The 27696-nt window shown below is 40.1% G+C and overlaps 1 protein-coding gene across 1 annotated transcript in view; it reads right to left on the bottom strand.

The window, feature by feature from the left end:
- Positions 1-5618: 5618 nt before the first annotated feature.
- GCC2 (GRIP and coiled-coil domain containing 2) overlaps positions 5619-27696 on the bottom strand; it is a 38567-nt gene continuing 16489 nt past the window's right edge. The window contains exons 11-23 of the mRNA XM_066620759.1: positions 26586-26750; positions 26401-26505; positions 23239-23401; positions 20917-21017; positions 20723-20800; positions 19591-19728; positions 18166-18284; positions 15256-15432; positions 14036-14253; positions 13355-13549; positions 12671-12810; positions 9830-10031; positions 5619-8259 (exon numbers count right to left, since the gene is read on the bottom strand). Of these exons, the coding sequence (XP_066476856.1) occupies positions 8189-8259; positions 9830-10031; positions 12671-12810; positions 13355-13549; positions 14036-14253; positions 15256-15432; positions 18166-18284; positions 19591-19728; positions 20723-20800; positions 20917-21017; positions 23239-23401; positions 26401-26505; positions 26586-26750 (1872 nt within the window). The 3' untranslated portion in view covers positions 5619-8188. The remainder of the gene's footprint in view (positions 8260-9829; positions 10032-12670; positions 12811-13354; positions 13550-14035; positions 14254-15255; positions 15433-18165; positions 18285-19590; positions 19729-20722; positions 20801-20916; positions 21018-23238; positions 23402-26400; positions 26506-26585; positions 26751-27696) is intronic.

The following is a 27696-nucleotide window of genomic DNA, read 5'->3' as shown; positions in this document are numbered from 1 at the left end:
GGGGGGGGCAGGGAAAAAAGAATTAATTTACATTTAAAATTTGAATAAATTTACATAAGTTTACATAAATGAATATATTAAAGATGAACTTATATGAATGAATGAAGGTCTTGCAATAGCTCAAGACCTATAAAAAGCCTTGCACAAAGCAAGGCTGGCCTTTCCTTTGCTGCCGCTATTGCATCACAGACATGAAACAGCAAACAGTGGAGGGAGCCCTCATTCCACAGATCATGCCAGAGGTCAAACAGTCACCCTCACGCTGAGAGCAGTTGCATCAGGCCAGTGCAGGCTCCAACAAGTCTCCAGAGTGCCAGAAGCTCATTAGAGACTGGAGGCTCCTTGAGGGCCACATTGGAAGTCCTTGAGGGCTGCAAGTGGGCACCCCTGCTCTATCACATTGAATAAATAGAATATATATTAGCCAGAGCCACCAAATTAAAAAAAAAAAATCTAACTGCTGACATTTTCTTCAATTGGTTTCATTCTGACATTTAAATACTTTTAGTGCCATTCTATTTCCATGTTAGTGCCTTTTCCATTTTCTGTTTCTCATGCCAAGTGCATTCTATTTTCAAGGTATAAAGCACATACAAGACAAGGGCCCAGTCCTATCCAATTTTCCAGTGCTGGTGCAGTTGTGCCAGTGGGGTATGCGCTGCATCCTGTGGTAGAGGGGCAGTCACTGGGGCCTTCTTAAGGTATGGGAACATGTGGTATTCTTACCACAGGACTGCATTGTGGCTACACCAGAGCTAGAAGATTGGACAGAATTGGGCCTTTAAATAGGTGATTTTGATTAAATGCTTCTGAACATAAGGGAAATAAAAATGTTGCTAAAATTTAATTAAAGCAATCAGTCATTATTAAAGATATGCAATATGTATGTTTAATATCAAAGATATGTAATGTGCTTTAGTTTATATAGAACCAAAACAAAGAGATTGAAGGCATCCAGCTTAAGAACATAAGCCTGCTGGATCAGGCCAAGGGTCCATCTAGTTCAGCTACCTGTGTCCCACAGGGGCCCACCAGATGCATCAGGGAGCTTACTAACAGAGGTGTCTCCTGATGCAAGAGCAAACTGCATTACCCCCATGATGGACTATCTCCCGTACCAGACCATACAGAATAAATTGCAGTGACATACACATAACTAAAATGCAGTGGCATCACTAGGGTTGGTGTAACTCACATTAACTGTATTTCTTTTAATATAACAATACAGGTGACCCGACAAATCACTAACCACAGAATACCAGTGGTCAACTTACTGGCACTCACACAGCTGAATGAGTTCTAGAGTTCTAGTATTAACTCTAATTAGTAAAATTTCCGGAAATTTTGAAGCTTGGAAAAATCCCGGGTTTTTTTGGAAAAAAAAAATGGAAATTTTTGAAACAATTGAAAAAAATGCTACATTAGCACTTTTTTCTTTCTTTTCCAGATTGAAAGTCATTCTGTTACTTTAGGAACATAAAATATGACTATGGACAATTTGACTTGGCATAAAATTATCACAACTAGCATATTAAAAAAAATATAATCCCAACACTTTGTGTTGCTGCTGTTACAGATGGAGTAGAAAGAGAACTTATTGAACTAGAACATTGAGAAAACTATGTGCATTTTCATCACTGTGGTCCTCTTCACTTAGATCCATGAAGAATTTTTTAAATATCTACAGGAAACTTGCTACATACAAGAATGTGTTTTGTCATCCTGGTAGCATTTGGAAATGCATATTTTATCTGACAATATTTGCAAATCACATTTTTCTTCTCAGATCTTATAATGTGAAAATGCCTCCATATGCTAGATGTTGGTCTCACCATTTTCCTGAGGGGATAGGAAAGGAAAATAATTTAATGGCTAGTTTGCAAGAAGACACTAATCTATGGTTGTGGGTAGAGGAAGTAAAGAACTAGATTAGTAGTAATTAAATCATTATTTACAGAGGTTATAAAGATAAACTAATGTAGCTAAATGATTCAGGGCCCAATCCTATCCAGTTTTCCAGTGCCAGTGCAGCCATGCCAATGGGGCATGCACTGTATCCAATGGTGGGGAGGCTGTCACAGAGGACTCCTCAAGGTATGGCAACATTTGTTCCCTCAGGGCTGCATTGCAGCTGCACCAATGCTGGAAAGTTGGATAGGTTTGGGCCCTCAGTTTTCTGGAATAAGATAAATGTAAACTCTTACCTTTTTAAATTAAGTATATTCTTTCAGGTCCTTTTTGTTGCTCTATTTTCTTCCAATGCTTTGAGGCTTTATGAAGAGGACAGAACAGAACCAAACATACCCACCCACATGCAAAAACAAAACTGAAACCTTTTCTTTTCCTGTGACAATGGCAGCACCTCCTAAAGGAAGAAATGCATCTTGTTCTTGCATTGAAGAGTTCGGTTTGTAACCTAGGACTTGCTTGTCCTCAGTGCACAGAAATTAGAATAATGTGATACCATACATATTTTTCTAGAAATGATTTGGAAAATATTTGAACAGCTTGTCTTAAAATATTTGATTCATCATGTTAAAATAAAACATTCTATAATCAATTTTTTCTTTTTCTTTTTTCAATTTTTCCAATTTTTCAGAAAAAAACAAAAAAGTCTTTAGGAAAAAAAACAGAAAAAACCCGTTTTTTCCTGAATTTTTCTGGTTTTTTCCAGGCCTTCACATCTCTAGCTCTAATACATGGAAATGAGAGCTGACTTATACAAACACCTTATTGATTCCCTACTGTGTCATAACACCACCTCATTGGCTCTCAGAACAATCATTCACACTGGCGAATTTTGAGAAGAAAATCCACTTTTTGTTGCATAAAGCAGTTGTGTTTTCCTTTTCTGGTTAGTTGTCCATTTTAATTGAATACAGATATTTAACAGTAGATTATTTCATTGAATTCTGCATGAAATTCTGCATCATGCGATATATAACATGATGGTATTATTTATGATGGTGTCACCACAACCCCCCCAAGTGTGTCACCCAGTGTGGTCCACATCCCCTGCACACCCCTAGCAATGCCACTGCTTACTAACTGTCATTGTCTGGCATAGGTAACAGGGTTAGTAGCTGCCCTGCCCTCAGTAACTCAACACTGCCAACTAGTTGCCTTGTCTTTTCCCAGGTACCCATCTTGGCCTATAAAGCTATAACCAAAAGACCACTAATATCCATCAGGTTGTTTTCAAATGGGAGACAGCCTGCAGCTGCAGTATTTGTGTCTGTATGCTCTTTCTGTCTCTTTTCCTCTGGCCCCAGGTGTCATTTTTCTGAATGTAGTATATATACTACTGCCAAAAGAAATCTCCATATTACCACATTAAGACAAAACACCTAGAATGTTAGTATTTATAGATTTTTCTACAAACAAAACATTTCTACCTTTTAGAGAAAACATTGGTCGCGATATGGTGCATGATCTACATCTTACTCAGCAGCAATACATTATTTTGTTTTAATCAATCTGGAGCACATGGAAAATGGTCCACTGTAGGCACATCTCTGGTTTCAGAGATGTACAGAAGTTTATAAAGCATGAGGACAGCATATCCAACTCAGAATTTGAAGCTGGATCTTCAGGAAACTAACTATACATTTGACTTTCATTATTCACACTCAGAAAAGATAATGCTTCATGCTGTATTTGTAGCAACAACTGAATCTTCAGACTGATTCATTGGTGTGCTTCCTAAAAATAGCATTTTATAAAAGCATTGCATTATAGAAGGATTTATTACCCTGTACTGCGCAAAAATAGGACACAAGTATTCAGTATATTGACAAAGCTACACTAGAGTGATCGCTTTGATTTCCTTTTTGATTCATTGCCAAAGTTCTGTCAAGTCCTTATTAGAGGCCTGTCTTGTGTCTGTTTTCAGCAAGTTAGCTAGGGAAGAAGTAGATAAGGCTATTGTGATATCCTTTAAGATCTATGCATCAAGTTTTTTTATTTTTTCGTTTTTTACAATGTATGCCCTGAGTTTTTTGAAGAGTCCCATCAAACAGAATAATCAAAATAGTCTATAGTTAAACATTCTTCTATGCCATCAGTGCTAGTGTCATAAAACTATTTTAAGTACTGGTTTAGCAGCTCTCAAAACAGACTGTGACCTTGTTAGTGACCAATCATGTTCTCATGTTTTTTTTGTACCACATAGCAAATTTGTGCTAATTTAGTATATTAGCTTTAACAATACTCAATCCAGAGAGCTTGAATTGGAAATCAAAGGAAAAAAAAATCAGTGTTACTCAATATTTGATATCCAGTTGTGGCAGGTTGTTTTCAGCATGTGTGTGTCCATATGAAGTAGGAATCCCGGATGTCTTTTGTAGGAAAAAGCCACCTTTTCTAACTCCAGTGACCCACAAAGGAAACACCAGAACAGACAATCCCAAGATACACTTCATAAATTCACCTGTTTGAACTCAGAATTTAGCATATAAGTTGAATAAATCTCTTTCCTGTAGTAGTGGGTTGTGCCCTCTGATTTAACTGCAGAATGCTTCTACATTCCTGCTCAGCCTCCTATTTGTAAAGCTAATCCTTTTTAGCCTCTGCACATTTGATCAAATTTCTGCATAATCATTCAAGTTTATATTCTTTGCACCTGTTCTAGCTTGAATTTATCATTCTCGACTAAAAATTGGGTACAGGCAAAACTTTTCAGCTTCAGCCCAAATCCTAACCCACTTTCCAGCACTGGCATAGCTGTGCCAATGGGACGTGTGCTGCATCCTGTAGTTGGGGGGCACTCATGGAGGCCTCCTCAAAGTAACGGAATGTTTTTTTCTTACCGAGGAGCGTGCTGGGGGAGGGAGGGAGGCGGGACTGTGGCTCCACCGGATCCAAGGCATTCACGCAGGGCTCGGCGCCCTACACAAATGCCTTTACTGCTGGCCTTTTGGTCGGCGGTAAAGTGAGTAGTCCCATTGCAGGGCTGCTCAACTTACCCAGGAAAAGGGGATGAAAGCCCCCTTCTCCCGAAGTGCCACCCGCGATAATATGGGGCGCACAGGATCCAGCAGCAGCTGTTCTTGGTGCCGCCGAGGCTGGACAGCTCAGGATTGGGCTGTTAAACAGGTATGCTTGAGAACACATTTGTTAAAGACAGGCATTTAATCTTGGCTAGTTTGGATTATTTTTCTTCTACTTCTGTTCTTTCTTTGATCTTGATTCATGTTTATTGTATTGTGTGTTTTAAATGTTTTAGATATTAACTGTTTTAACTGGATGTTAGCTGCTTTGAATGTTTGCCTGGAAAAGGAGAAAATAAAATTCTTATATAAATAAGAACAGTGTTTTCAATCCTTCCATTAGGTAAAATCAACACAATGAACATTAACAATTTTCAGTTGTCTTTCTAAGCCTAAAATGAAGCCCAGCATAACATTTAAAGGAAAAGCAATGTAATGTTAAGTTACATTTTACAAAAGCAGTAATCCACTTAATTTTCGTTCTTGCTTCCCTTGTCTTATCTTAAAATATAAGGGTTCTGAAAACACCAATTCCACAAAAATAAGCATACGTTTTGAACTTCTTTTAATTTGCATTTTTTTCTCCAACCTCTTATCTTTCTCTGTAGTAAAAGGTATATTTAAAGCATGCAAATAGTATGTTACATTCAAAACAGTATTTTAAGTAATACTGAATATACAATTGAAATTTGAGAACAAGAATAAAACTACAGGCATAATTTATTCACAGTTTGAAAAAATAAAAACAGGATTTTAAAAGACGAAATTCATTTTGTCACAGCTGTGAAGAGTAACATTGTGCAGCTAGGAAAACAATTTTCAACCAGTAGCAAATATTCAGTTAAGCTGATTTTGAGAACAGTGTATTATTAAAGAAAGTGCAAAGACATTTTCCTGCTCAATTTAATCATGTCCAAGTAAATACTGGACCATTAACCAAGGTATCTGATTCCTGACTATAACCTTACAGAAAGTGTATTTTACAAAAGTGAGATACCAATTACACTGCTTGTAGTAAGATAAACTAACATTTAATTATGCTGAACTTAATATTGAAGACACAGCTGTACTTGGAAAATGGACTGGAGATATCAAGTTATGGTTGGACTCTGAATGACAGCAATACAGATATTTGAACAAAAGAGATATTTTACCCTGAACTGTCATTACTATTAAAGGTGGGCCAAGATGCTTCTAATCTGATATGATTGAAAACTATGTATTTATTATTGATGACAAATGGTTTATGCATTTTGTATATCTACATTCAATTCAACGTCCAGTTGCTTTCAGAACTGATGGTGATTAGTTCTAGCAAACAGCAGTAACCTGAAATTTACTTAATTAAGCAGAGCAGCTGAGGGGCTGTTTCTCATATTATGGTCTAAAGACTAGTATATTCTCTTTCTATCCTTATATCTGAAATAGATGTTAAATGTCATTAATTACAGAACACATTCATTTGCCCCAACAGAAAACTCATGGATGGCCTCTGAACTGGCTTTGCCATTTACCAATCTTCTCTGGGTGAGTATTTTCTCTTTCAGATAACATGTACACCTATTTCATAGACAGGAAGAAGCAGCCTTTTAAAATAGTCACTTCCATTAACTTTTATATTTAAATGGACTGAAATCATGGCACATTATGGATTTGCACTAAATCATCTCCCCACACCTTGAAAATTGGTCCCAAGAAGCAGCTTATATCTCATTCACTGTCATCCATATGAAATAATATAAGGCATCAGTAACCTTCTTCCAACACCAGTACATCAAGGGAATTTCTTCTGAGCCTGCCTCATCTGTTAGTGAGAAGCAGCATGGCATAAGTCAGGAACCAGACCTAAAGCATACAAGAGGTGGGTTGCGGGGAGTCCTGTGCAATCCATGCATCTCCTTTGTGTACAAAAAGGAGATTCAGCCCTCACACTGAGCTTATATGACAAGAACACAGATCACAGAGGCTGGAGTGTTATGTAAAAATATACTTTTGTATGTATAAATATATCATTGTTTTTAGAACAGATGCAAATAACACAGAAATACTACAGAAAAATAGGTTTACAGACATTGTCATTATTGAGACTTTTTTTTTTTAGGGAACTGTTTGGTTCTAGTGAAGCCTTAAATAGACATACAAGTGAATGTAAAGTAAGATTACCTTGAAAATGATGAAGTGGAAGAAAGGCATCGTCTTGAAAAACCCATAACACAATGGTTTACATTTACCTGTTTGTATCTTCAAGTGCTCCCAGACATCATTCAACCTTGGCCACAAATTATTTTTAGGATAGACAACCTGCCGAAAACTCTGACCCTATTTTTAGAATCTGCTCGACCCTTTCAGTAAGCATGATGACATCATTAGTGATGTCAATGTGCTTAACATCAGTACAATGCAGTTTCTAATATTTATTTTAATGAAGAGTTTTAAAAAAAAAATCAATTCATTTATTAGGCAATGTTCTCATTACCTAATGTTTTAATGCATTCACCAGAAGATCTGACACAGCAATGTCCTATAGCCTATTAGCTTGAGGAATCATAAAGAAGCCTGGCCTTGTGCCCAATATTCAATTTATTCAACACTAGGAATATTGCCAAAGATTTTCATGTGTGTCTTTTTGAGAAGAATATGCAACCTGTAAGTTATATTCTGAAGTACTAAGTACTTGTTGGGTATTAGATAGGTGATGTTTTGAAAAATAAAATTGGTATGATCAGATTTGCCAATTTGATTTTGGTTTACTTTGCACCATAAATATTTGAGACAAATACAAATTACAGATGTCGGCTTCAGTCCAACAACTCAGATCAGAATTCTACATGCACTTTAGTGTACATATAGAACTCTTATGTGTGGAACTCACTCACTCATTTCAATGGAGGATTGAAATGGATTTCAATAGCATAAAAAAGGGATGTTGTGCTAAAGTGCCTTGCCAATGAATGGGTGGGACAACCCAGACAGGGAACTCACATGGATGCATTAGAGTTCCCAATGCAAATCATGGAATAGGGGCCAGAATCTTAAGACAGAACTAAGAATACACTGTCCACAAGTCAAGTAAAAAATTAGATTACTGAAAACAACAAAAGCTACCCTGGCTACATATGCCTATTGTTCATTCTTCCATGTTGAGATTCCTTTCAGTGCAATTGAGAATATTAATGCTGAGACAGTGGGAATTCCTTGTCTTATCGAAGTCCTGACCAGCTGTGCAAATATGAGGCCCACCCAGATGGCTGTGACGTGCTGTCTTCTTCACCTTACAAAAGACAAACAAAAGCCTTTAAACACAGAAAATATGATTTGCCTGAAAAGTGCATTAATTGTGTCTTAAAACTTAGATGTCTAGTCTGACTTTAATCAGAGATCACCTTTAACAAAAGGAATGGTTACAAAGAAGCAGGTAGCATGTGCCATGGAAAGTTTCTTGTGCAATATATAGATACTTAGCTAACGTACTGTGGAACAAGTATTTTTATACCTGAAGTCATACTTAACATCTGTCACTCTCACTTGCACAAAATATCTTGTTATGCTAAACAAAAAGTGACAGAGCACAATCCTATGGTTATCTACTCAGAACTATTGTCTTCAGTGGGACGTACTCTCAGGAAGGTAAGCATAAGATTGCAGCCTAAGCATGTAACTGTTTACTTCGCCTCCATTGCCCTGTTGTCTCCCTTATATTAATATCTAGATTAATATTCATTTTGTGATCAAAATTCCTACAAAGAAATAAGTTATGTGTTTCTAACAATCAGTGCTGCAGTTATTTATTTATATAGTGCCATCCATGTACATGTCTCCTCAAGACAGAAATATGCCCTCTCAATCTTTGTAAGGGATCATGTACATGGATGGCACTATATAAATAAATAACTGCAGCACTGTTAGAAACACACAACTTATTTCTTTGAATGTAGGAATTTTGATCACAAAATGAATGCTTGATTTAGAGGACCTCTTTGGCATGGGAAAGTCGGGATACAAGTCTTAAATAAAAATGCTGTTGGTTTAGCACAGTGATGGTAAACCGTTTGGGCTCAGCATGTCAAAAATTCAGAAAATGCCTAACTGCTGGTGTTTTGCATCCCCCCCACATGAGCGAAAGAGAAACAATTCCTTACATATTCATTTATTTTAGAATAATACAGTCAGATCATGTGTGATGCTATATAAAGCAACGTCAATTACAAAAATGAAGTACAAGTGAAACAAATTCAGTTGTTGTTGGGTGTTAGAGAACACTAGCATGTCACCTTTAACCCACGTGCCATCACTGGACTAGCAGGTGGTGAAAGTCATACATCATAGCTAGAGTGGCTAGAGTCATACATCATGGGAGAGTGGCTAGAGGTCCAAACAAGTGGTACATTAACATCCTGCATGGCTGCTTGCATTTATTTTCTAAAGTGATAGCCACACACCTCTTACCTCACTTCTTCTACCCAGCCCCTTCACACAAAGCAGGAAGTGTGAAGCATGCTGGGAGCACTCCCAGCATATTCTGCCCTTCCTGTTTTGTTTAAAGAGCTCTTGATAGGAAAGAGTGAGGTAAGGGAGCTGGAGGTCAGATTGCCACAAATACAATTAAAACTGACTTTTGGTTTTGACCCCCCTCCACCATAGATCAAGGGTTCATTATAGTTGTTAAACAGCTTGTTGAAAACAAGACTATTGAGCACAGCTGTGACTTTGACTGCACCTTGTAAGCCAAGAGCTAAAATCCCATTCCACACTCCTATCTTTCCACAAACTGCTGCTATACTTTTCATTTCTCTCTAACGCCAGTGGCGAGACAGTGGCAATAGCAAAATAACCTAACATACCTTGAGCAATTGCTACAAGCTTTCCTTTTTCTTCTGGACTCAGTTGCAACATGGTGTCTATAACTGGAAGAAGCCTCTGTCTCTCACTGCCTGACTTCAGAAATATAAACTGTAGCAAAACATTCTTCAAATATTCCAGATTAGCAACGGATTTCTCTCTTTCTTGGTTTCTTTCTAATCGCCTTATTTCACTTTTAAGAAGCTAAAGATAAAAAACAAAAAGGTACATGCCTTTTAATGCCACAGATGGCCTATGAAGAAATCAAACAAACAAACCAAAACATTTCAGAGAAGTAGAATGGGTAATGATCACACACAGTTCAAATAGCTCAGGTAGCATGAACATGACATGGAAACATTAAAAGAATAGAGTTAGGGCCAGTTCATGATGCTCACTTCCTTCACACAATCACATAGGCATGAGGGCCCGAAGAAAGGTGAGGCCTAAAATGGCCCTGCACATACGGTGAGCCAATAACTGTCTGTGTGATTTGTGGCTGCATTTTTTCCACGGTTGTGATTATGGTGTAGGATGCCAGCTCCCCTCAAGCACACCACTTCTTTCACACAAATGTTTCTCCAAGTGTTGCACACTCATATGGGAAATCAACAGAGAGATTAGTAACATGAGCTCTCCCATATAAGATGAAACCAGTGAAAGCTATCACTTAGGCTAGAGGAGTGCCTCCAGTAGATGGGCTGCTGTAGATCCCATTACAGTCAGAAAGTGTGCACTTGCATGCTGTAGAACTCCCTGCCTCTCCAGTTATACTGCCAGAAACATATTTCTGTCACAGAGTAGACTTCTTGGTTATCAACTACAGTTGAATCTTATTTGTCAGTTTCTATACATAACCCTTTAATGAAAGCAGAGTTGGAGAAGCATAAGGAGATGACTTAGAACAGGGGTGTGAAACATAAGGCCCTGGGGCCGGATGCGGCCCGCAGAAACTTTTTATATGGCCCTCAGGCTTTCAGCTGCTGAGCACTGCTGAGGTGTTACTGCTGAAAGGGCAGCCCACATGAAAATTGGGCTCTCCCACATCTTGAAATATGATCAAGACTCATATGTTTTGTTATTTGTAGCTAATGAGTTCCTAAGGGAGAAAAAGTGCTTATTTTTGGTTATGACCTGTTTAATGACATCACTTCTTGCCTAATGACATCACTTGCAGCCTTCAGCAGGCATCAGGAATGCTATGTGGCCCTCCGTATGAAATGAGTTTGACACCCCTGAATTAGAAGCTACATTATTCCATGGTATTGGTGTCTACTAGGATAAATTTTGTCTGTCAACATATAAGACCTTTTGTTTGGCGAAAGCAATTGAAAAATGTCATCACACTGTGAATGATTTGAGATTATTTCAAACGTCACTTAAAATTTGTGATTTTTTTTTCAAAAACACTAATAAAATTTTAATGGGAAAAAACGACACACACACACACCTGTCAGGAACTTTTAAAAAGCTGTTATGCTGGCACCTGAAAGCAAGGATGGAAATTCCCTCAAAAACCACATAGAAGTTAGAAGCAGTTTCACCTAGTAAACCACCTACCAGCCAGTACTGGCTCAAGAATCACGTAATAGTTTAGACCAGGGGTGTTCAAAGTTTTTGGTAGGAGGGCCACATCGTCTCTCAGACACTGTGTTGGGGGCCAGGGGAAAAAAGAATTAATTTCTATTTAAAATTTGAATAAATTTACATAAGTTTACATAAATGAATATATTAAAGATGAACTTATATGAATGAATGAAGGTCTTGCAATAGTTCAAGGCCTATAAAAGGCCTTGCACAAAGTAAGGCCAGCCTTTCCTTTGCTGCTGCTACTGCATCACAGACGTGAAACAACAAGCAGTGGAGGGAACCCTCATCCCACAGCTCATGCAAGAGGTAAACAATCTCCCTCAAGCTGAGAGCAGTTGGCTCCAACAAATCTCCGGAGGGCCAAAGGCTCATTGGAGACTGGGGGCTCCCTGAGGGCGGCACTGAGAGGCCTCGAGGGTCGCAAGTGGTCCCAGGGCCGGGGTTTGGGCACCCTTGGTTTAGACATATCAGGCTCATTTTGAGGTCCTAGGGGCCTGGAGTGTTCCCCACCTTTACAGGCCAGCATGCTGCTCATCCTCAGCCAAATCAGTAGTGGTCATGTTCCCATGTTCTGCTGACAAGCTGGACTAGATTGCTGTCTCTGCTGCTCTTCTTTTGAATCACTTGTGAATCACAAAGCTATGCATTAAGAACCCAAGAGTCCAAGGTGCTGCATTCGACAATGGAACACCATTTTGTGTACCACAAGTTGGGATGAAGACCAGTTCTAGACCAGTGTTTGTCAGTGTCTGTGCTCTGCCTTACCACTTTGCATGGTCTACCTATAAAGTACAACCAGAAGTAACTGGCTATCACCAGTTAACTTCTAGATTGGGAAGCCAGACACAACCAACACTGATAAGAGGCTCAGAGTGGACCGGAGAGCTTTTTCGAGTGCATGAGAAGTGCATGCTGGAGCTGTGCCTGCACAGCCAATCCTCCTACTGCTGCCTGTTACATCGCATTGATGATCTCAACCTGGGTGTCTGGGGCTCCCACGCATACCACCAGACGCCACCTTGAATACCACAGGTAGTACAAGTACCACCAGTTAAGAAATGCTGTTAGAGTGTCCATGTGAGTTGATGAGCAGGAACTGATAATAATAATAAATCATAATATTTAGCTGTAACAAGAAGGATGGTAAATTCATGGGACAACTGCAGAAGGATTTTTAGGCTTGGTAGATAAAACATGAAAAATGCTTTAACCATAGATACTTCTAAGAGTTTGGAAAGCACATGCCTACTAACCTTAATTTGTTCCATTAGGATTGCATTGGTTGCTTCTGATTCACGAAGCAGTCCATTTAAGTGATCAGCACTCTTTGATGTGGTATTTAACTGCTGGACCAACTCTTCTTTTGTGAGTTCGGTTTGCCACTGTGGTGGTTCTAAAATGGTTCAAAAATGCAACTTGAAATTTGCTTCATATTGTTTTTATGGAATCATTTCTTATGGTTCCTGTCCAAAGTTATATATGCATTTGACCTACTTCTACTACCATAAATACCAAACTGAAGCCAACACTTTGCTTTGAAAACCTCTGAAGCATCATCTCAGGATTAAAAAGCAAACCAATTCATCAGACACTATTAACAGATCACTCGTTAGACTATTAAGCTTAAAGAATTCATCATAAATTCAATTAAATTTGTTAAAATTGTGAAAAACAATACAGATATGAGAATGGTGTGAAAAAGTCACATTCAGATGCCCACACTTCTAGTAAAGACTGTGCAACAGAGGGTTTCAAGAGTAGCAGTTGCTTCAACATAAAACATTTTTGAAGGAATACCAACATAGTATGGAAGGAATTTCAGAACAAAAATAACGGATCTGGAAAAACTATTAATTAGTACTAATTCTGTATGATGCCAAAATTAAACTTTAAATAGCAAAGCACTACCGTGTGGCCATCTAAGCACTTTTCCTTACCAAATTTTGCATCCGGAGTATTAAGAAGCTGCTCCAAAGATTGTACATAAGTACTAGCAGAAGATACAGATTCTGTATCAGTAGTTTCCATTCCTTCACCTTCCTCCCTAGCTACAGTGTGCACATCAAGAAGAGGAAGGTCAGCACTCCTTCGTTCTCGCAAGTTCTTTGTTGGTAAGTTGGAAGAAGCAGGACCTGGGGGGCAGCCATTAGAAAGGAATTTTAATACATAATAAAAATGCTACTGGGTGAGAATTACACTATTTTGTACAATTCTAGAATTAAAAAAATAAAACATTAAAAAGAGCTGCCCAAATGGCAGAGACATTTTGGTGTCCAAGGCAGAAAATCCTAATGGCACACATGCTGAAAATATAACACCAGAGATTGTTTGACAAAATTTACCGTTTGCTGACTTTTAAAAACAGTGCTCCAAGTTCTGCCATCTAAGGCAGGCCACCTCCCACTGTATAACAGAGCCAGCCTTGTCCACAACCATAATAAGATATATTTTTGTTTGGAGATGGAATTGACGGTTCACATTAAGGGCAGCTGGTATCTCAGAAGCATTTGGTGGGAAGGAGGCTTTTAATGAGGGTTTAGACATCTGGAACTGTTTGCCAGGTTCAGCGTGTCTCAACTCAACATTGTTTTGCCAATGAGCAGTGGGCAGAAATGTACCTTTTGTGCTTGGCTCACTTTTGAGTTGAAAGAGTTGGGCTTCTAGTTTTGACAGCTGCTGTTGTAATGTTTCCACTGTCTTCCTGTGTTCTTCTTGCAGATGTCTGACTTGGTCTCGGAAACTGTTCCGAAGTGCTTCGTTCTGGGCTGTCAGCTGACTCACAGTCTGTGTATGCTCTGCTTTCATCACCATGTTTTCAGACTGTATAGTACAGAGTCTGGAAAATATTTTCACCCATTTTTCACATCAGAACAAGGTTTTGAAACTAAAGAAGGAACATATTTGACTGTCACTGTAGACACATTTTTTGTTTCAATAATTGTTACTAAAATTTACCTGAGAGATGCTGAGACCCCAGCATTCCCTCTGCACCCATTCCAGGAAGCAGTAGTAGCAGCACTGGATGCCAAGGGAGTGAGGAAGCAAGCAGGTGTGCAAGTTACTTTCCCTACTATTTTAATTAATGGTAACAACTTGACAACAAATTGACAATACTGTATAAACGATGATGTCTCTTTAAGAGCTTGGAAGGTGGGGAGAAAAAGGAAAGCATGGAGGCCCAGCAACAGCAAAATCTTAATGGCAGGGATGTCCAGTTAAGAGCTTGGAAATGTAAAAAGATATGCAGGTAGGGTTATAGCAGTAAAGGATGCAAATATCATGAATCTTTACACCTACTTCCTCAAAAAGTTGAAGACTTAAATGTGGGGAAACACAAAAGGCAGACTTATATTAGGGACCCCTTTTGTGGAAACACACTATTTTCCACATTTCCATTGACTAATCGGCTGTGGCTGGGATATCAGATTTGTCCCAAAATCCAGCAATTACCATCCTAGTTGCTATTAAAAGGCAACTACAGGGTGGCCCCTGTATCTGCAGAATCACTTATCCGCAGATTAGGTTCATGTCCCCCGTGCACGCCCCCTTCGAAGGCAAGGGGAGCGCTGCTTCCCTCAGTTCCAGAGGGTGGGGGGGGGAAGCTCTTAACTTTGCCCATATCCATGATTTCACTTAATCATGGGGGCTCCTGGAACAGAACCTCCGCAGATATGGTGGCACACCTGTAGTCAATGCTAAATCAACTTCTAAAATGCCTATGATATAACAAAAAGTCACTGTAAACAACTTTTTAACTTGGGGGGGGGCTGCAAAAATTTATTGAAAGATCTTCATATGATTAAAAACATCCAGTAGAGGCAGATTTTTTGAAACCTACTTTTCTCGAAGCTCTGCTTCCTTTACCACAGTCTCCTGTAAGATTTTATTGTGCCTTTCCAGCAGTGTGTCATGTTCAGTTTGCAGTGCCTGAAGTTCAGTTGTACTAATTTGTAAGTTATGTTGAGTGTCTTGCAATTTGATCTTCAGCTGGTCTATTATTTTTTCCATGTGTTCTCTAAAGGAAAGAAAACCCCAAATATTTGTGAGTGTTAATTATTTTGGAACCTTTGAATATAAAATATAATGTACAAAAATACATTATTCTGTATTTTCAATAGATTTGTCACAGCATCAAAATAGTCTAAATACTACAAACAAAATGCAATTGAGTTGACAATACTAATGAAAACAATGAACGAATCTGATTTTCAGCATATTCAGATCCAACACAAATCAAATATCATGTACTTAGGAATAACAAGAGACATTTGGTGAAAAGCATATGTTACTTTGGACACAATAACCAGACTTGCCCTTGGGCCAGTGCAAGTTCCTTCTGTCAGCCTAGGAGGGTTGAAAAAGTGCCGTAAGGCACGTTTGCACCTCCTCGAGAGTTGGCTGGGCCAGAGTGTGGAGGCACGACAGCCTGCGGAGGCTGAAATCAGGAGGCAGCCTTGCGTTGGCCAAGTTTGGCAGACACAAGGCTCTGGGGAGGGAAGGGAGGAGGCGGGAGGGAGGTGTTTCGAACGGGGGAGGGCGAGCAGCAGGAGGAGGGGCTGGGATCCAGCTGTTCAAACCACTCCACTCTCTTCAGACTTGTGCCACCTCCTGACATGGCGCAAGTCCAAGGAGACCCATAGGGGCTGCAGTGGCTTACCTGGAGGTAAGGAGAAAGTTTCCCCTTACCTTTGGCTGAGCCACTTTGGAGCCTTATCTTCTGCTGCATACAGCGTGAGCTTCCTGGCTTGCTTGTTCTAGCGCAGGCTACTGTTGGCTATTGGGGGTGTGTGAACATGGCTTTTACTGTCAGGGTATCGGTTCATCAAGCTCGATGTTGTCTAGATTGCCTAGCAGTGGCTCTTCAGTATGTCAGACAATGGCTTTTCCTAAGCTCTACCTAGAGATGCCAGGGATTGAGTCTGGGACCTTCTGCATGTAAAGTAGATACTCTATCATCATGCTACAGACTCAGCTCTCTTCAGAGGTGGGCAGTAGACACAAAAATCACACCAATTCCTTCTATCCTTTGAAAGTAGGAACCAGTTTTGACACTTGCTCTCCCGTGTCTCTTGTGGTGGGGTAGAACAGCAGAGACTAGGGAGAATCTTCTGCGGTGGTTCTAATGAGCCAGAATGTATGAGCAACAAGGTAGCAACATGAATGTATATAAACTCCTGGCAGCTTCCATCAACATGAAGACTACAGGATGAGATGCAGACTAATAGTTTGAAGCTCTCTCTAGTTCTTGCACAACAGCAGAACCAGGGCACAGAGAATAGACAAAAGGAAATATTTCTTTACTCAACATGCAATTAATCTATGGGACTCCTTGCTATAGGATGTGGCAGTGGCACCTGGTCTAGATGCCTTTAAAGGGGGACTGAACAGATTTATGGGGGTAACGTCCATCAGGGGTTACGAGCCTCGATGACTATATTCAACCTCCAGGTTCTAGTCAGAGGTACTATCTCTGAATATCAGATGAAAGGGAGTGGCAGCATGATACAATGCTTGAACTGAATGCTCCCCAGAGGCATCTGGTGGGCAGCTGTGAGATACAGGAAGCTGGAGTGGATGGGCCCTTGGCATGATCCAGCAGAGCTGTTCTTATTTTAACTACACTTAGAAGAGGAGCTGGTTCCGAAACCTGCTGTAGTTGTGAGGAAGGAAGAGTGAATCCCTTCAGGGACCAGCCAGACAGCATGTAGGGGAATTACTCACTGTTCAATACAAGTGTTACTGAATTGCTTCAATATATTTTGAACATATCATGCCTTTATCATTCAAGATTACTCTTGAAAAAGAAAATCTGTCAACTTAGTACAATGGTTCCCAAACCCCTACAGGGGAATTGGGAACCAGGTAAGTGTTTGCATGGGTGGGGAAGGGGGCAGTGATGGTGCTGCAGCAATTGCAGCTTCATTGCTACCAAGGGGCTTTTTTTTTTTTTAACCTGAGGGGCAGAGTTAGCCTCTTGCAGGCTCCTGGAGGATTCAGGATCTCCACGTGCCAGATTTGGCCCATGGGCCATAGTTTGGAGACCCATGATATAAAGAAAATACAAACACATTTAATATATGGACATTTTTCATTATGAACCCCACTTGTCTGGGTTCAGACAGGATTTGTTTGTGTAGAATTAGTGGTGGAAGGGCAGGTGAAGTTGGAAAATAAAAACATAAGTAGCAACCAGGCCCAAGCGTGACTACCAGCAAATGATCTCACACTAGAGTTTAAAAGTAGATACAACCCTCATATTTACCTCTTAATAAATCAATAGAATTGGAAATTTATCTTTTTTTAAAAACAGCAATGGGACAGATATCCAGGTTCTGCCTAAGCATCTATTTCTGACAAACCAACTAGACACAACATAGCCACAGTTATGCGATTTTCTTTATAATTCAATCTATTACAATTCACCACATAGTTCAGAATCTCTCTCTTTTTTAAAAGATAAAGCAACAGCAGTACTCTTTTCAAAAGTTGCATCAGAATCAATTCCTGTTGACTCAGGCTACTGAACAACCAACAGTGGCTCCCGCAGAGACTACCAATGCAAAACTTCAGCAAACTACATAAGTCAGTATGAAGCATAGTGAAAATGGCTCCCTCTGCTTCACGCTTTAACTAAATAAGGCAGTTTTTGAATAGAAAACATCAAACCATAGTCTTAACATACATCCAGAGAATGAGATTTGTTTTAAAAACATTCTGCATCAAAGTCACCCAACTATGGAACGAGTACCTTTCTTGTTTGGTCACATCCATTTCAGCTTGGGAAGCAGATTTACTCTTCTGTTTCAACACATTATGAACACGTACTTTGTAGCTTTCAAATTCAGAGGTCACAGTAGCGAGTTCTGCCTACAATGATGAAAGGTAAAAGGTGTTTCATGCCACATTAAAAACATTTTACACAATTTGTTACTTTTTGTAGTGTGTGTATGTCTGCACATAAACATGTACAACATTTTTTTTTAAACACAGCAAGACTACATATCTGATAAAGATCAAAAAGTTCTCAAATTATCAGCTCTCTGAATGGCAATAAAAACCACTAGTATTTCAAACATGGCATCAACATGAATCATGGCTTCCAGGTACAAATTTCATATACAAAAAGGAAAATGTTATTTTGAATCAAAGTTTAACCAACAACTACAGATAATAACTACAACCTAAGACAAGGGCAGAAATATGGCAAGCGTTTTGCTATGATGCACCAACATAAGTCAGTCACTCCTACAGATTCATCAATCAAATGCCTGGTTATAATTAAATCAGGCACTGAGTTATTCTGTTCTGCTAAAGCACTAAAGTAAACAAGAAGGCAGACAGGTCTACATTAAATTTTTGAGAAGAGAATACAAAAAGCCCAGTCAAATAAGTAGAATAGCAATAATGTAATGTTGTGGGATTCTTTTTTAAACAGACTGCAAACAAGGATTCTCACAATACAAATGCCATTGCCAAATGACTAAAAACTCCTCATAACTTGATTTCTGCTACACAAAATAGCCACTCCTTATGGGAAATACATGCTATGCTTCTTCATCTATTGTTAGCTAGTGCAAATACTATGCCTGAAAATTTAACTGTTTTCCCAACTATGGCTGGTAAAATGCATACTTGCAAGGGAGAACTGTACTGACAAGCCCTGCTTTTTCAGCTGTTCCAAGTTCAGTAAATTTTCACTCAATCATTTGAATTAATGGTTAGCATTCACAGTTTCTTGTTCTGGACAAAGACTCTGCTACAGAGGAAGGGAAACCCATTGATGATACCCTATGTTACCAAAATCCTCTAATTCTTTGTATGCATACTCTGATGTTTTACATATTGCAACACTTGGCATCTGTTAGTGTTAACTACCTTATAATCAATGGGTTCTCCTCTTTTATGCAAACTCAGAAGTCCTTTAGGTTTTGTAGATAAAGGGAAAGGCAACCAGGAAGTTATAGTAATGGCTGGATACATGCAAACCCCAGAAACAAGTAGTGCCAGCTGGAGCCACCACAGGCAGTGACTTCACTGATCCTTCTAGAAGAAACTGACAAGCCATGGTAAAAATGGATTCACATTTGACCTGTTAATTGTGATTCCTTTTAATATGCATTCACCCTCATAAGACATTCCTCCTCCTAAGACATTTTCTCCTCCCAGAAATTACCTTTGATGCACCACACTCTTCTTGGAGAGCTGCAAGCCTCTGCTGATAAGTGCTCACAACCCGCTGGTGTTGCTCTACTGAAGACCGCAGATGTTCCTGAATTTTGTGTTTTTCTGAGGTTAGATCAGCCAACTGAATCTGCAAAAGGATATGGATTTTAATAGGATGAGAATTTAGCTGCTACCATTGGCACTTCTGTTCATTAAATAAAAATCATTGGCAAAAAACTCTGTGCCACAGCATTATGGTGGTACCTTAGATACACCATATTTCACTTTCTTACACCCCTACTCATCATTGCCCAGTTCACTACAAAGTGCTCTATTTACTTAGACAAGAGCTTTGTTGAGACTGTGGCAAAGAAGTCCACAATTCTACCTGCTCCATGAGGTAGGCGGTGGGGTGAAGAGGAGGCAGGAGACAGGGCTGGGATCCGACACTTATGCTGGTTCCCCACCCCCATACCCTGGAAGAATGGAATAGCTCCAAACTGCTCCGCTCTCCTCAGACTTGCACCAAGGCCCATAGGGGCCAGCGGTCCTTACCCAGAGGTAAGGGGAAATGTTTCCCCTTATCTCTTGCTGAGCCACTTATGACCCCATAGTCAACAACTAGTTCATTTCTAGAGTTTTAAGTTTATTCAGTGAGTCCTGAAGGGACTCCTGCTATTGGGGTAAAGAGGCACCTTTTTAAGTGGGGTTCTCTTATATTTAGCAGGGGGAGAGTAACTATCCCTCCTCACCCCAGCATGGCATCTTTTGCTGGTATTTCTTCTTCATCTCTTTTAGACTGCAAGTCCTAAAGGGACAGGGATGATGTATTGATTTTTTCTGCTATGCAAACCACTCTGTGTTGAAAATAAGTAAATAAATAATAACAATGTTATTTTTTACTACAACATTCAGATTTTAAGGCATTTATTGGGAAGTCTAACTGATTTTAGAATAACTTACTTATGCTAAATAAGAATAAGGAATAAGAAATAAGAAAGAGCAGAAGCCAATTTACAACATGCAATATTTCAAGGAGATGGTACATACAATAACAACTGATTTATGAAACGGTTTTAACCTAAGTCTTAAGCTAACATGTACTTTTAAATTATATGGTAAAGAAAAATTAATGTCCTTGCCTTATAAACTTCCACTTGTTGCTGGCTTGCTTCCAATTCTCCTTTTAAAGATGCCTGAAATCTCAGAAGTTCATTTTCCTGCAGAATAAGAATATATTGAATAATTTGACATTATACTTTAGAAGACAAGACATGCAACTACTTTGTTAGAAAAAAAATGGGCAGAAATGGAAAATAAAAAGATGTCAACTTACTGATTGTTTTGAGTCTGTCAACTCTTTTCTTGTTTTCACCAGTAGTAGTTTGATCTTGGAGTTCTCCTCCTCATACTGCTGCACAGAGATCTGACAGGATTCTAATCAACAAAATAAGTGCTAGAGAGAATGCATTCTGATAGATACATATATTTTAAAAAATACTTTCTATCACATTTCCTGCAAGTTTAGAAAAAAGAGAGCTGTGTTTTTTCCCCCTTGCTCTTTCATTTCAACAGTTGACTGATATTAAAGCTATGCAAAAATGTTTAGAATGCTTGCTTAAGGTTTTTATTTTAAAGAAAAGTTTTGCTGGTAAGCAACATTCTAAATAAAATAAGAGTTTTCAAATCCTTTTTCCAAGCAACACTGTAATAGCCATAATGCAGGTTTTATTATTTACTTCAGCTGTGCAAAACAATTCCAAAGAATAACTCCTTTTCCAATAACATCATTTTAGACAAATATTTTATTTATCATGTATATATAAATACAAATCTAATATCTATGAAGCAATGGATACTCTATTTGATCTTGATCTTCCCAACAAAATATTTGCAAAGTCTTTTTAAAGTATTTTTTTTCTTGAATTATCTTCCTGTCTTCTGAATTGAGGTGATCAAGCTCTATTTGAACGATACTGTTCGTTTTCTAACTTCCTTACCACACTGAAGTACACAAATAATACCCCCTTGCTTCAGTGAAATACACACAAAACCTTCGCTAGACCAGTGGTTCTCAAACATTTAGCACTGGGACCCACTTTTTAGAATGAGAATCTGTCAGGACCCATCGGAAGTGATGTCATGATCAGAACTGACATCAATAAGCAGGAAAATTTTTAACAATCCTAGGCTCAGTGGCGTCGGTAGGGGGTGCAGGTCGCACTAGGTGATGCACATGGGGGGGTGATGCACACGGGTGGGGTGACACGCTAAAACTGCGGTGGTTAGGAGTAATACTGTCATGTTATATACCATTGGATGTGGAATTTCCAGCAGAATGCAATGCAGAATACCAGAGTGAAATATCTCCTTTCTATCAAAAGTTATAGCCAAAAAACCTTAAGAACAAAAAATGCATGGAACCCTATAGAAAGTGAAACTGAGCTGTATCGCGCATTTCCTCATGAGTAGGCGACCTTGTCTTCATCCGTTGGAAAGGGTAGGTTGAGAGGAATCCAACAACACCAGAATGGTCCTGATCCAATGAATACAGCCCCCAAAAACACCTGAGAAGAAGTCCCTCCCTCCAAGCAGACATGCCTTGGCAGGTGGTCAGGCCAGGCAAAGGGGAACGTGAAGCCACCAGAATGGTCCTGATCTAATGGAACTGGAGTTCAACAAATGCTTCAGAAGGAAACCTCCCCCCTCCCTACTAAAAAGGATCAAAACAGAGGCTTCCGCTGATAAGGTGAACTTTTTTGAGACTTGCAAAGCCAAGTGGATTCTGACAGTGATCTGGTTTAAACAGAAGTTCCTAAATGGAACTGGGCACTGGGTAGGGCTGAAAACCTTACTGATTTTGGAGGGGGGGGGGGGTGTTATTGCAGGCAGGCTACAGAGGAAATTCACTTGGTGGACCAGGGCTGTTTTTTTGCTTATTTAATTATTTGTTTTACTTTAATTATTTATATTTATTTATTTTAATTTGCCTGATGTCACTTCTACCATGACATCACTTCTGGAGGGTTTTGGACAGATTGTCATTCTAAAAAGTGGGTTCCAGTGCTAAAAGTTTGAAAACTGCTGCAATAAGGTGTTAGTAAGTTGACACCCTGAGGGGTGTGTGTGTGTGTGTGTGTGTGTGTGTGTGTGTGTGTGTGTGTGTGTGACACCACTAGTGACCAAAATCACTAAAATCACAGTTTGAAGGAATAATACCAGCATGTTATGTATCAATCAATGCATAATTTCATGCAGAATGTGTTCTATCTTTGTTATATCAAAAGGTAAAGCCCCAAAACCAGTGGGGGCAGAGTGATGCTACATCACCATACCCACCACCTGGGGTGTTGCCCAACCCAGTGCATGGGGGGGGTGATGCGCTGGCATCCTGCACTGGGTGACGCGAACCCTAGTGATGCCACTGCCTAGGCTGTAATCCTACCCACATTTACCAAACAGTTATTATCATTGTTAAAAGCATATACAGAGTAGCCTGTTCCAAGTACAAATCTGTAACATTTTCCCCAATGCAGTCACATACCATGGTAGCATCAAGTCTAATATATTAAAAATAAAATATTGAAATGAACGGGGACCCACACTATGAGAAACACTGCTCTAGAAATAGGAGAACTTTAGAGATAGTGCTGCTTACTGATTTCTTCTTGTAGAGTTTCTTCCTTCAGTTTTTGAATTTTCATCTCTTGTTCAAATTCTTCAATTCTGCTACCTTTGTCAGTAATCTTTTGATTAAGTTCTTTAACCAAACGCTGATAATCAGCTATTTCCATGTCCATCAATGTACTCTTCTGTGCATCCTGTTTGTTAGAATATTCAGCAGATAATTTTGCAAAGTTATAATTTACAATTGGTCTAGCAGATCTAACTGTCATGTTTGAATACCGCTTGCCAAAGTTTCTCCTGCATCTCAGTTGTGGATTGGTTCAGAAAGACCCAAACTTGGCCCTGCACAATTATGGACATGTATACTTACAGAGCACAAATGACCTGTCTCCCTCTCTCACACTTTCGAGTTACTTTCCTTAGGGCCCAATCCTATTCAACTTTCAAGTACTGATGCAGCTGCACCATTATTGCATGTGCTGCATCCTAAGGAGGGCAGTCACAGAGGCCTCTTCAAGGTTAGGGAACATTTGTTTCTTCAGGGTTGCATTGTGCTGTAAAGTTGGATAGGACTGGGACCTTAATCATGTAGGGAAGCAGTTCATCTAAAACTGCCCTTTAACGCATGCTGCTAAATCTATCTTGCTGCCCCCATCTCCATTAAGTAACCAGAAAGGGAAGGGATCAGATACATGCACAGTATGGGTAGGCATGTCTTCAATTGTATGGAGCCAGTTTAGGTGACTGGACTGACCTGGTGTTAAAATTAAACATACCCTGTATTACACAACAAAAAGAGCAAGACTCTAAATCTGGCTTAAGAGCAAGTTGGGTTAGAAGATGGCAATATGTAACTTGAAACCAAAAAGAAGATCAATTTTTAAAGACACTCTTTCTAGATTAATCTTTCATAATACTAAAAAAGTCATTCTGGTGACTTATTTAGGGTGCAATCCTAACCCCTTATGTCAGGGCTTTCCAGCACTGACAAAAGGGCAATGCAGCTCTGAGGTAAGGGAACAAACATTCCCTTACTTTGAGGAGACCTCAAACTGCAGTGACACCCAACTGCAGGATACAGCACATGTCCCACTGGCACTGCTATGCCAGTGCTAGAAAGCACTGACATAAGGTGTTAGGATTGGGCCCTTAATGATACATTTCAGAAGCTTTGGGGCCAATTCTCAGTTCTGTTCCAGACACAGTATGCAATCTTCGATGCAATGTTTTCCTGCAGTTTCTAACCAACTTAATCCCGAAGCAACTGTGTGAAAGGCAATGGAAACTCTCCAAAGTGGATTATAGCTGCTTATTTAACAGTGATAACTAACACACACTGCACATGATAACATGAAGCCTTGTTCACTGTGCCACTATTATTATCTGACAGCCAGTTCCCAATATTCTTCCTATCACACTGCAACATGACTAACAAGTAATTGTGAACTAGTAGTATGTTTATTGTAAGCAATAAGCTTTCATGATACAGTACACTAACTATAAACTACATTCAAAGAGACAGGTTCGCTTCTTTCCATTAAAAAAGGGGAAGGGGTAAAAGAAACCGAACTTGGATATCCTGTCATTTCTACAAAGTCTTGGCCTAAGCTTAGCAGCTAAACCAGCAAATTGTGCCACTTTTAAAGTTTTCATTAATTAGCATTAAATGCATTATCTAACATTATTATTTTTTAGCATTGTTATAAATGCATTATCTTGACCATGTAGAAGGGGTTAGGCCAGAGGTATTCAATCTGGGAATCCTGCTTCCCTAGGGAGGTGTGGCTAGCTGACAGGGGCGTCATGAGGTATCTGGGGAGAGAGGTGGCCGTAGCTGCACTGCTTTGCTCAGCTGAGCTGTATGTGCTGTTGACTGACTTGCTGCTTTTCTACAGCTATGAATGAGATGGGTGGGGCAGCGTGAGGTAGGGAGGATGTGTGAAACATGGTGGTGGGAGGTGGGAGAGAAGGCTGGCTGGGCAGTGGCAGAGGTGCTACATCTCATCAGCACAGGGAGAGTTCCTGGCAAGCTTCAAACTGTAAGGCAAGCCTGACCTAGAGAGAGCAGCGCAGAGCTTTCCTCAGCTTGCTAAGGAGGGAGCCAGCCTGCTCTTAGTGGGGGGGGGGGATGTCCAAATGCCCCAGCCTGCATTCCTCCGTCTTACCTGGGGGGAATAGGGGAGGCAACTGCATGTTGGAGTGTATGTGTGTGAGTATGCCCCCATCTACTTTGGGGTGAGTTGTAATCTTGCTTGGTGTGGCTACAATCCTCTCCACACTTTCCTGGGAGTAAGCCCCAATGACTCAAATGGGACTTACTTCTGAGTAGACCTACATAGGCTTGGGGTCTGTGTCAGATTAACCAAGGATCTTCAGCTTTCTTTTTCCTCCCCCCTCAAAAAAGAAAAAAAGCCACTCTTTATTACTTTGTCTCAAAAAATTGATTAAAAATAAAAATACCCATTCCTTTTCAGCCACCCCCCTTTTTCCTCCTACCTCCTTTTGGGGAGGGGGGGGTACTTTGTTGGCTGCTATTGTAAGACAAAAGGCACCATCCTAGCTAGGTCTACTCAGAAGTAAGTCCTATTGTGTTCACTGGGTCTTACTCCCAGGAAAGTGAGGTTAGGATTGCAGCCAAACAGTTTCTAGGTCTCAGTTTGTATCAATTTGCAATTAGCAGATACACATAAAACAAAGTCTCCTCCTCCCCCAGCAAATTCATCACTTCCTCCCTCCCTTTCCAAAACCCTCCAGGTGTGCTGCTAACAAACTCAGGGCACAAACCTAACCAGGTCTACTCAGAAGTAAGTCCTATTTTGTTCACTGGGGCTTACTCTCAGGTAAGTGTGGTTAGGATTGTAGCCTCAGAGTGCTGGCAGCTTTATTTTGTTTCTAGTGTATAATTATAACACCTTCATCCCCATTCTGGGGGTAACTGAGGTGAGGTGTTGTAATGGGGAGCCGTGGCCAATGGCTACAAGGATCAGGGAAAGCATGAGCCGGAAAAGTTCGAGAACCACTGGGTTAGGTTATAGAAGAAGCTGCTAATAGCCCCCACTGAGTGAGGACCCCACAATTGCAACCTGTATAGACACTCATTGGGACCCTGCCTGCCCTGCAATATATGGGCTCTTACTTCTTCATTTGCCCTAATTGCAATCATTTTGCTAGCAATATTACCCCACAGATCTACCTTCTTAGCCAGTTCCAACTCCTCCAAGATCTTCTGAAGATGCTTTTTCTCTTTCTGAAGTTGTGCCTGGAGTTCTTCAACATCTTTTACAACATTGGCATGGTCCTGTAAAAATAGTTCAAATGCTCTTTATTTAGAAAACAACCATTGCTCTCTAGGTGACAACTTGTACAAGTGCAATTTACCTGTATCTTTTGTTCTTTTAGAAGTTTTTCAGACTCAAATTCTTTGTCAACTTTTGCTTTGGCTCTCTGTGTTTCTAATAGCTGGGCTTCTAAGAGCTTAGTGTTAGTCTGCAGAGTTTCTATACGAGCGGAGAGGTCTTCATTTGCTGAACGCAACTGGTCTTGCTAAAATGATATTAACATGATATTGACATGGTTATTTGGGAAAATAATCAGTGGCATTATTTTGCATATTGGAGTTTCAACCCAGATGCCATTTGCAAACTATGTATTATGTAAAGAAGAAAAAAAATCACCAAAATGCTGAGTTCAAAACAGACTGATATAAAAACAGAAAATATCTTTGCACCAAACATTTAAATTTTTACTAATGGATGCAGTTCCCAAAGTTTTAAAGAGTAGAAATAAAATAAATTGGTGGAGAGCTCGTCCAGATTCAATTCTAAGTAAATGTTAAGTCACCCATTATGTTAATTATAACTGGAAATAGCTCACCCACTTTGACAATGCTATAGAACAGTGGTTCCCACACTGATGGTTCACGAACCACTAGGGCAGCGGTTTTCAAACTCTCCATGAGTTTGGAAACCGCTCTAAGTACTTGGGGCAGAGAGGGAGAGGCAGTGGGGGTGGGGGAAGGCTCAGTGGGCTGCAGGGGCTTGGTTGAACTTGCCAGAGCCTCCTGCAGACTCCTGGGGGTGCGGGGAGTCCTGTGCGAGCATCTGCAGGGCTCCCCGATGCTTTAGAAGTGAAAGTGGAGTGATCGCGCACTGCCTCCGCAAAACTGGAAGTGGAGTGCAATTGCTCCACTTTCAATTCTAAAGCAGCAGGTAGCTATGCAGACACTAGCACAGGGCTCCCCACACCCCCAGGAGGCTGCAGGAGGCTCTGGTAAGTGCAGCCAAGCCCCTGCAGGCCCAAGTGGTGCGATCCTGGGGATCGCACCACTGCCTCCTCCCTGCCCCCACCCCTTAAGGCGGCAGAGGCCAGAGCCCACAGGCTGGGGTGTTGTTACGCCCCAGTTTGAAAAGCCCTGCACTAGAGGAACCAAAAGAGGACCATTCCCTCTTAAGGGGGGTGGTCCAGAAATGGTGCTTGATGGTGCTGCAGT

The sequence above is a fragment of the Tiliqua scincoides genome, chromosome 3, assembly GCF_035046505.1.
Source record: "Tiliqua scincoides isolate rTilSci1 chromosome 3, rTilSci1.hap2, whole genome shotgun sequence".
In the NCBI taxonomy this organism is placed as follows: Eukaryota; Metazoa; Chordata; class Lepidosauria; order Squamata; family Scincidae; genus Tiliqua; species Tiliqua scincoides.
This window is presented reverse-complemented; position numbering and strand designations above follow the sequence as displayed.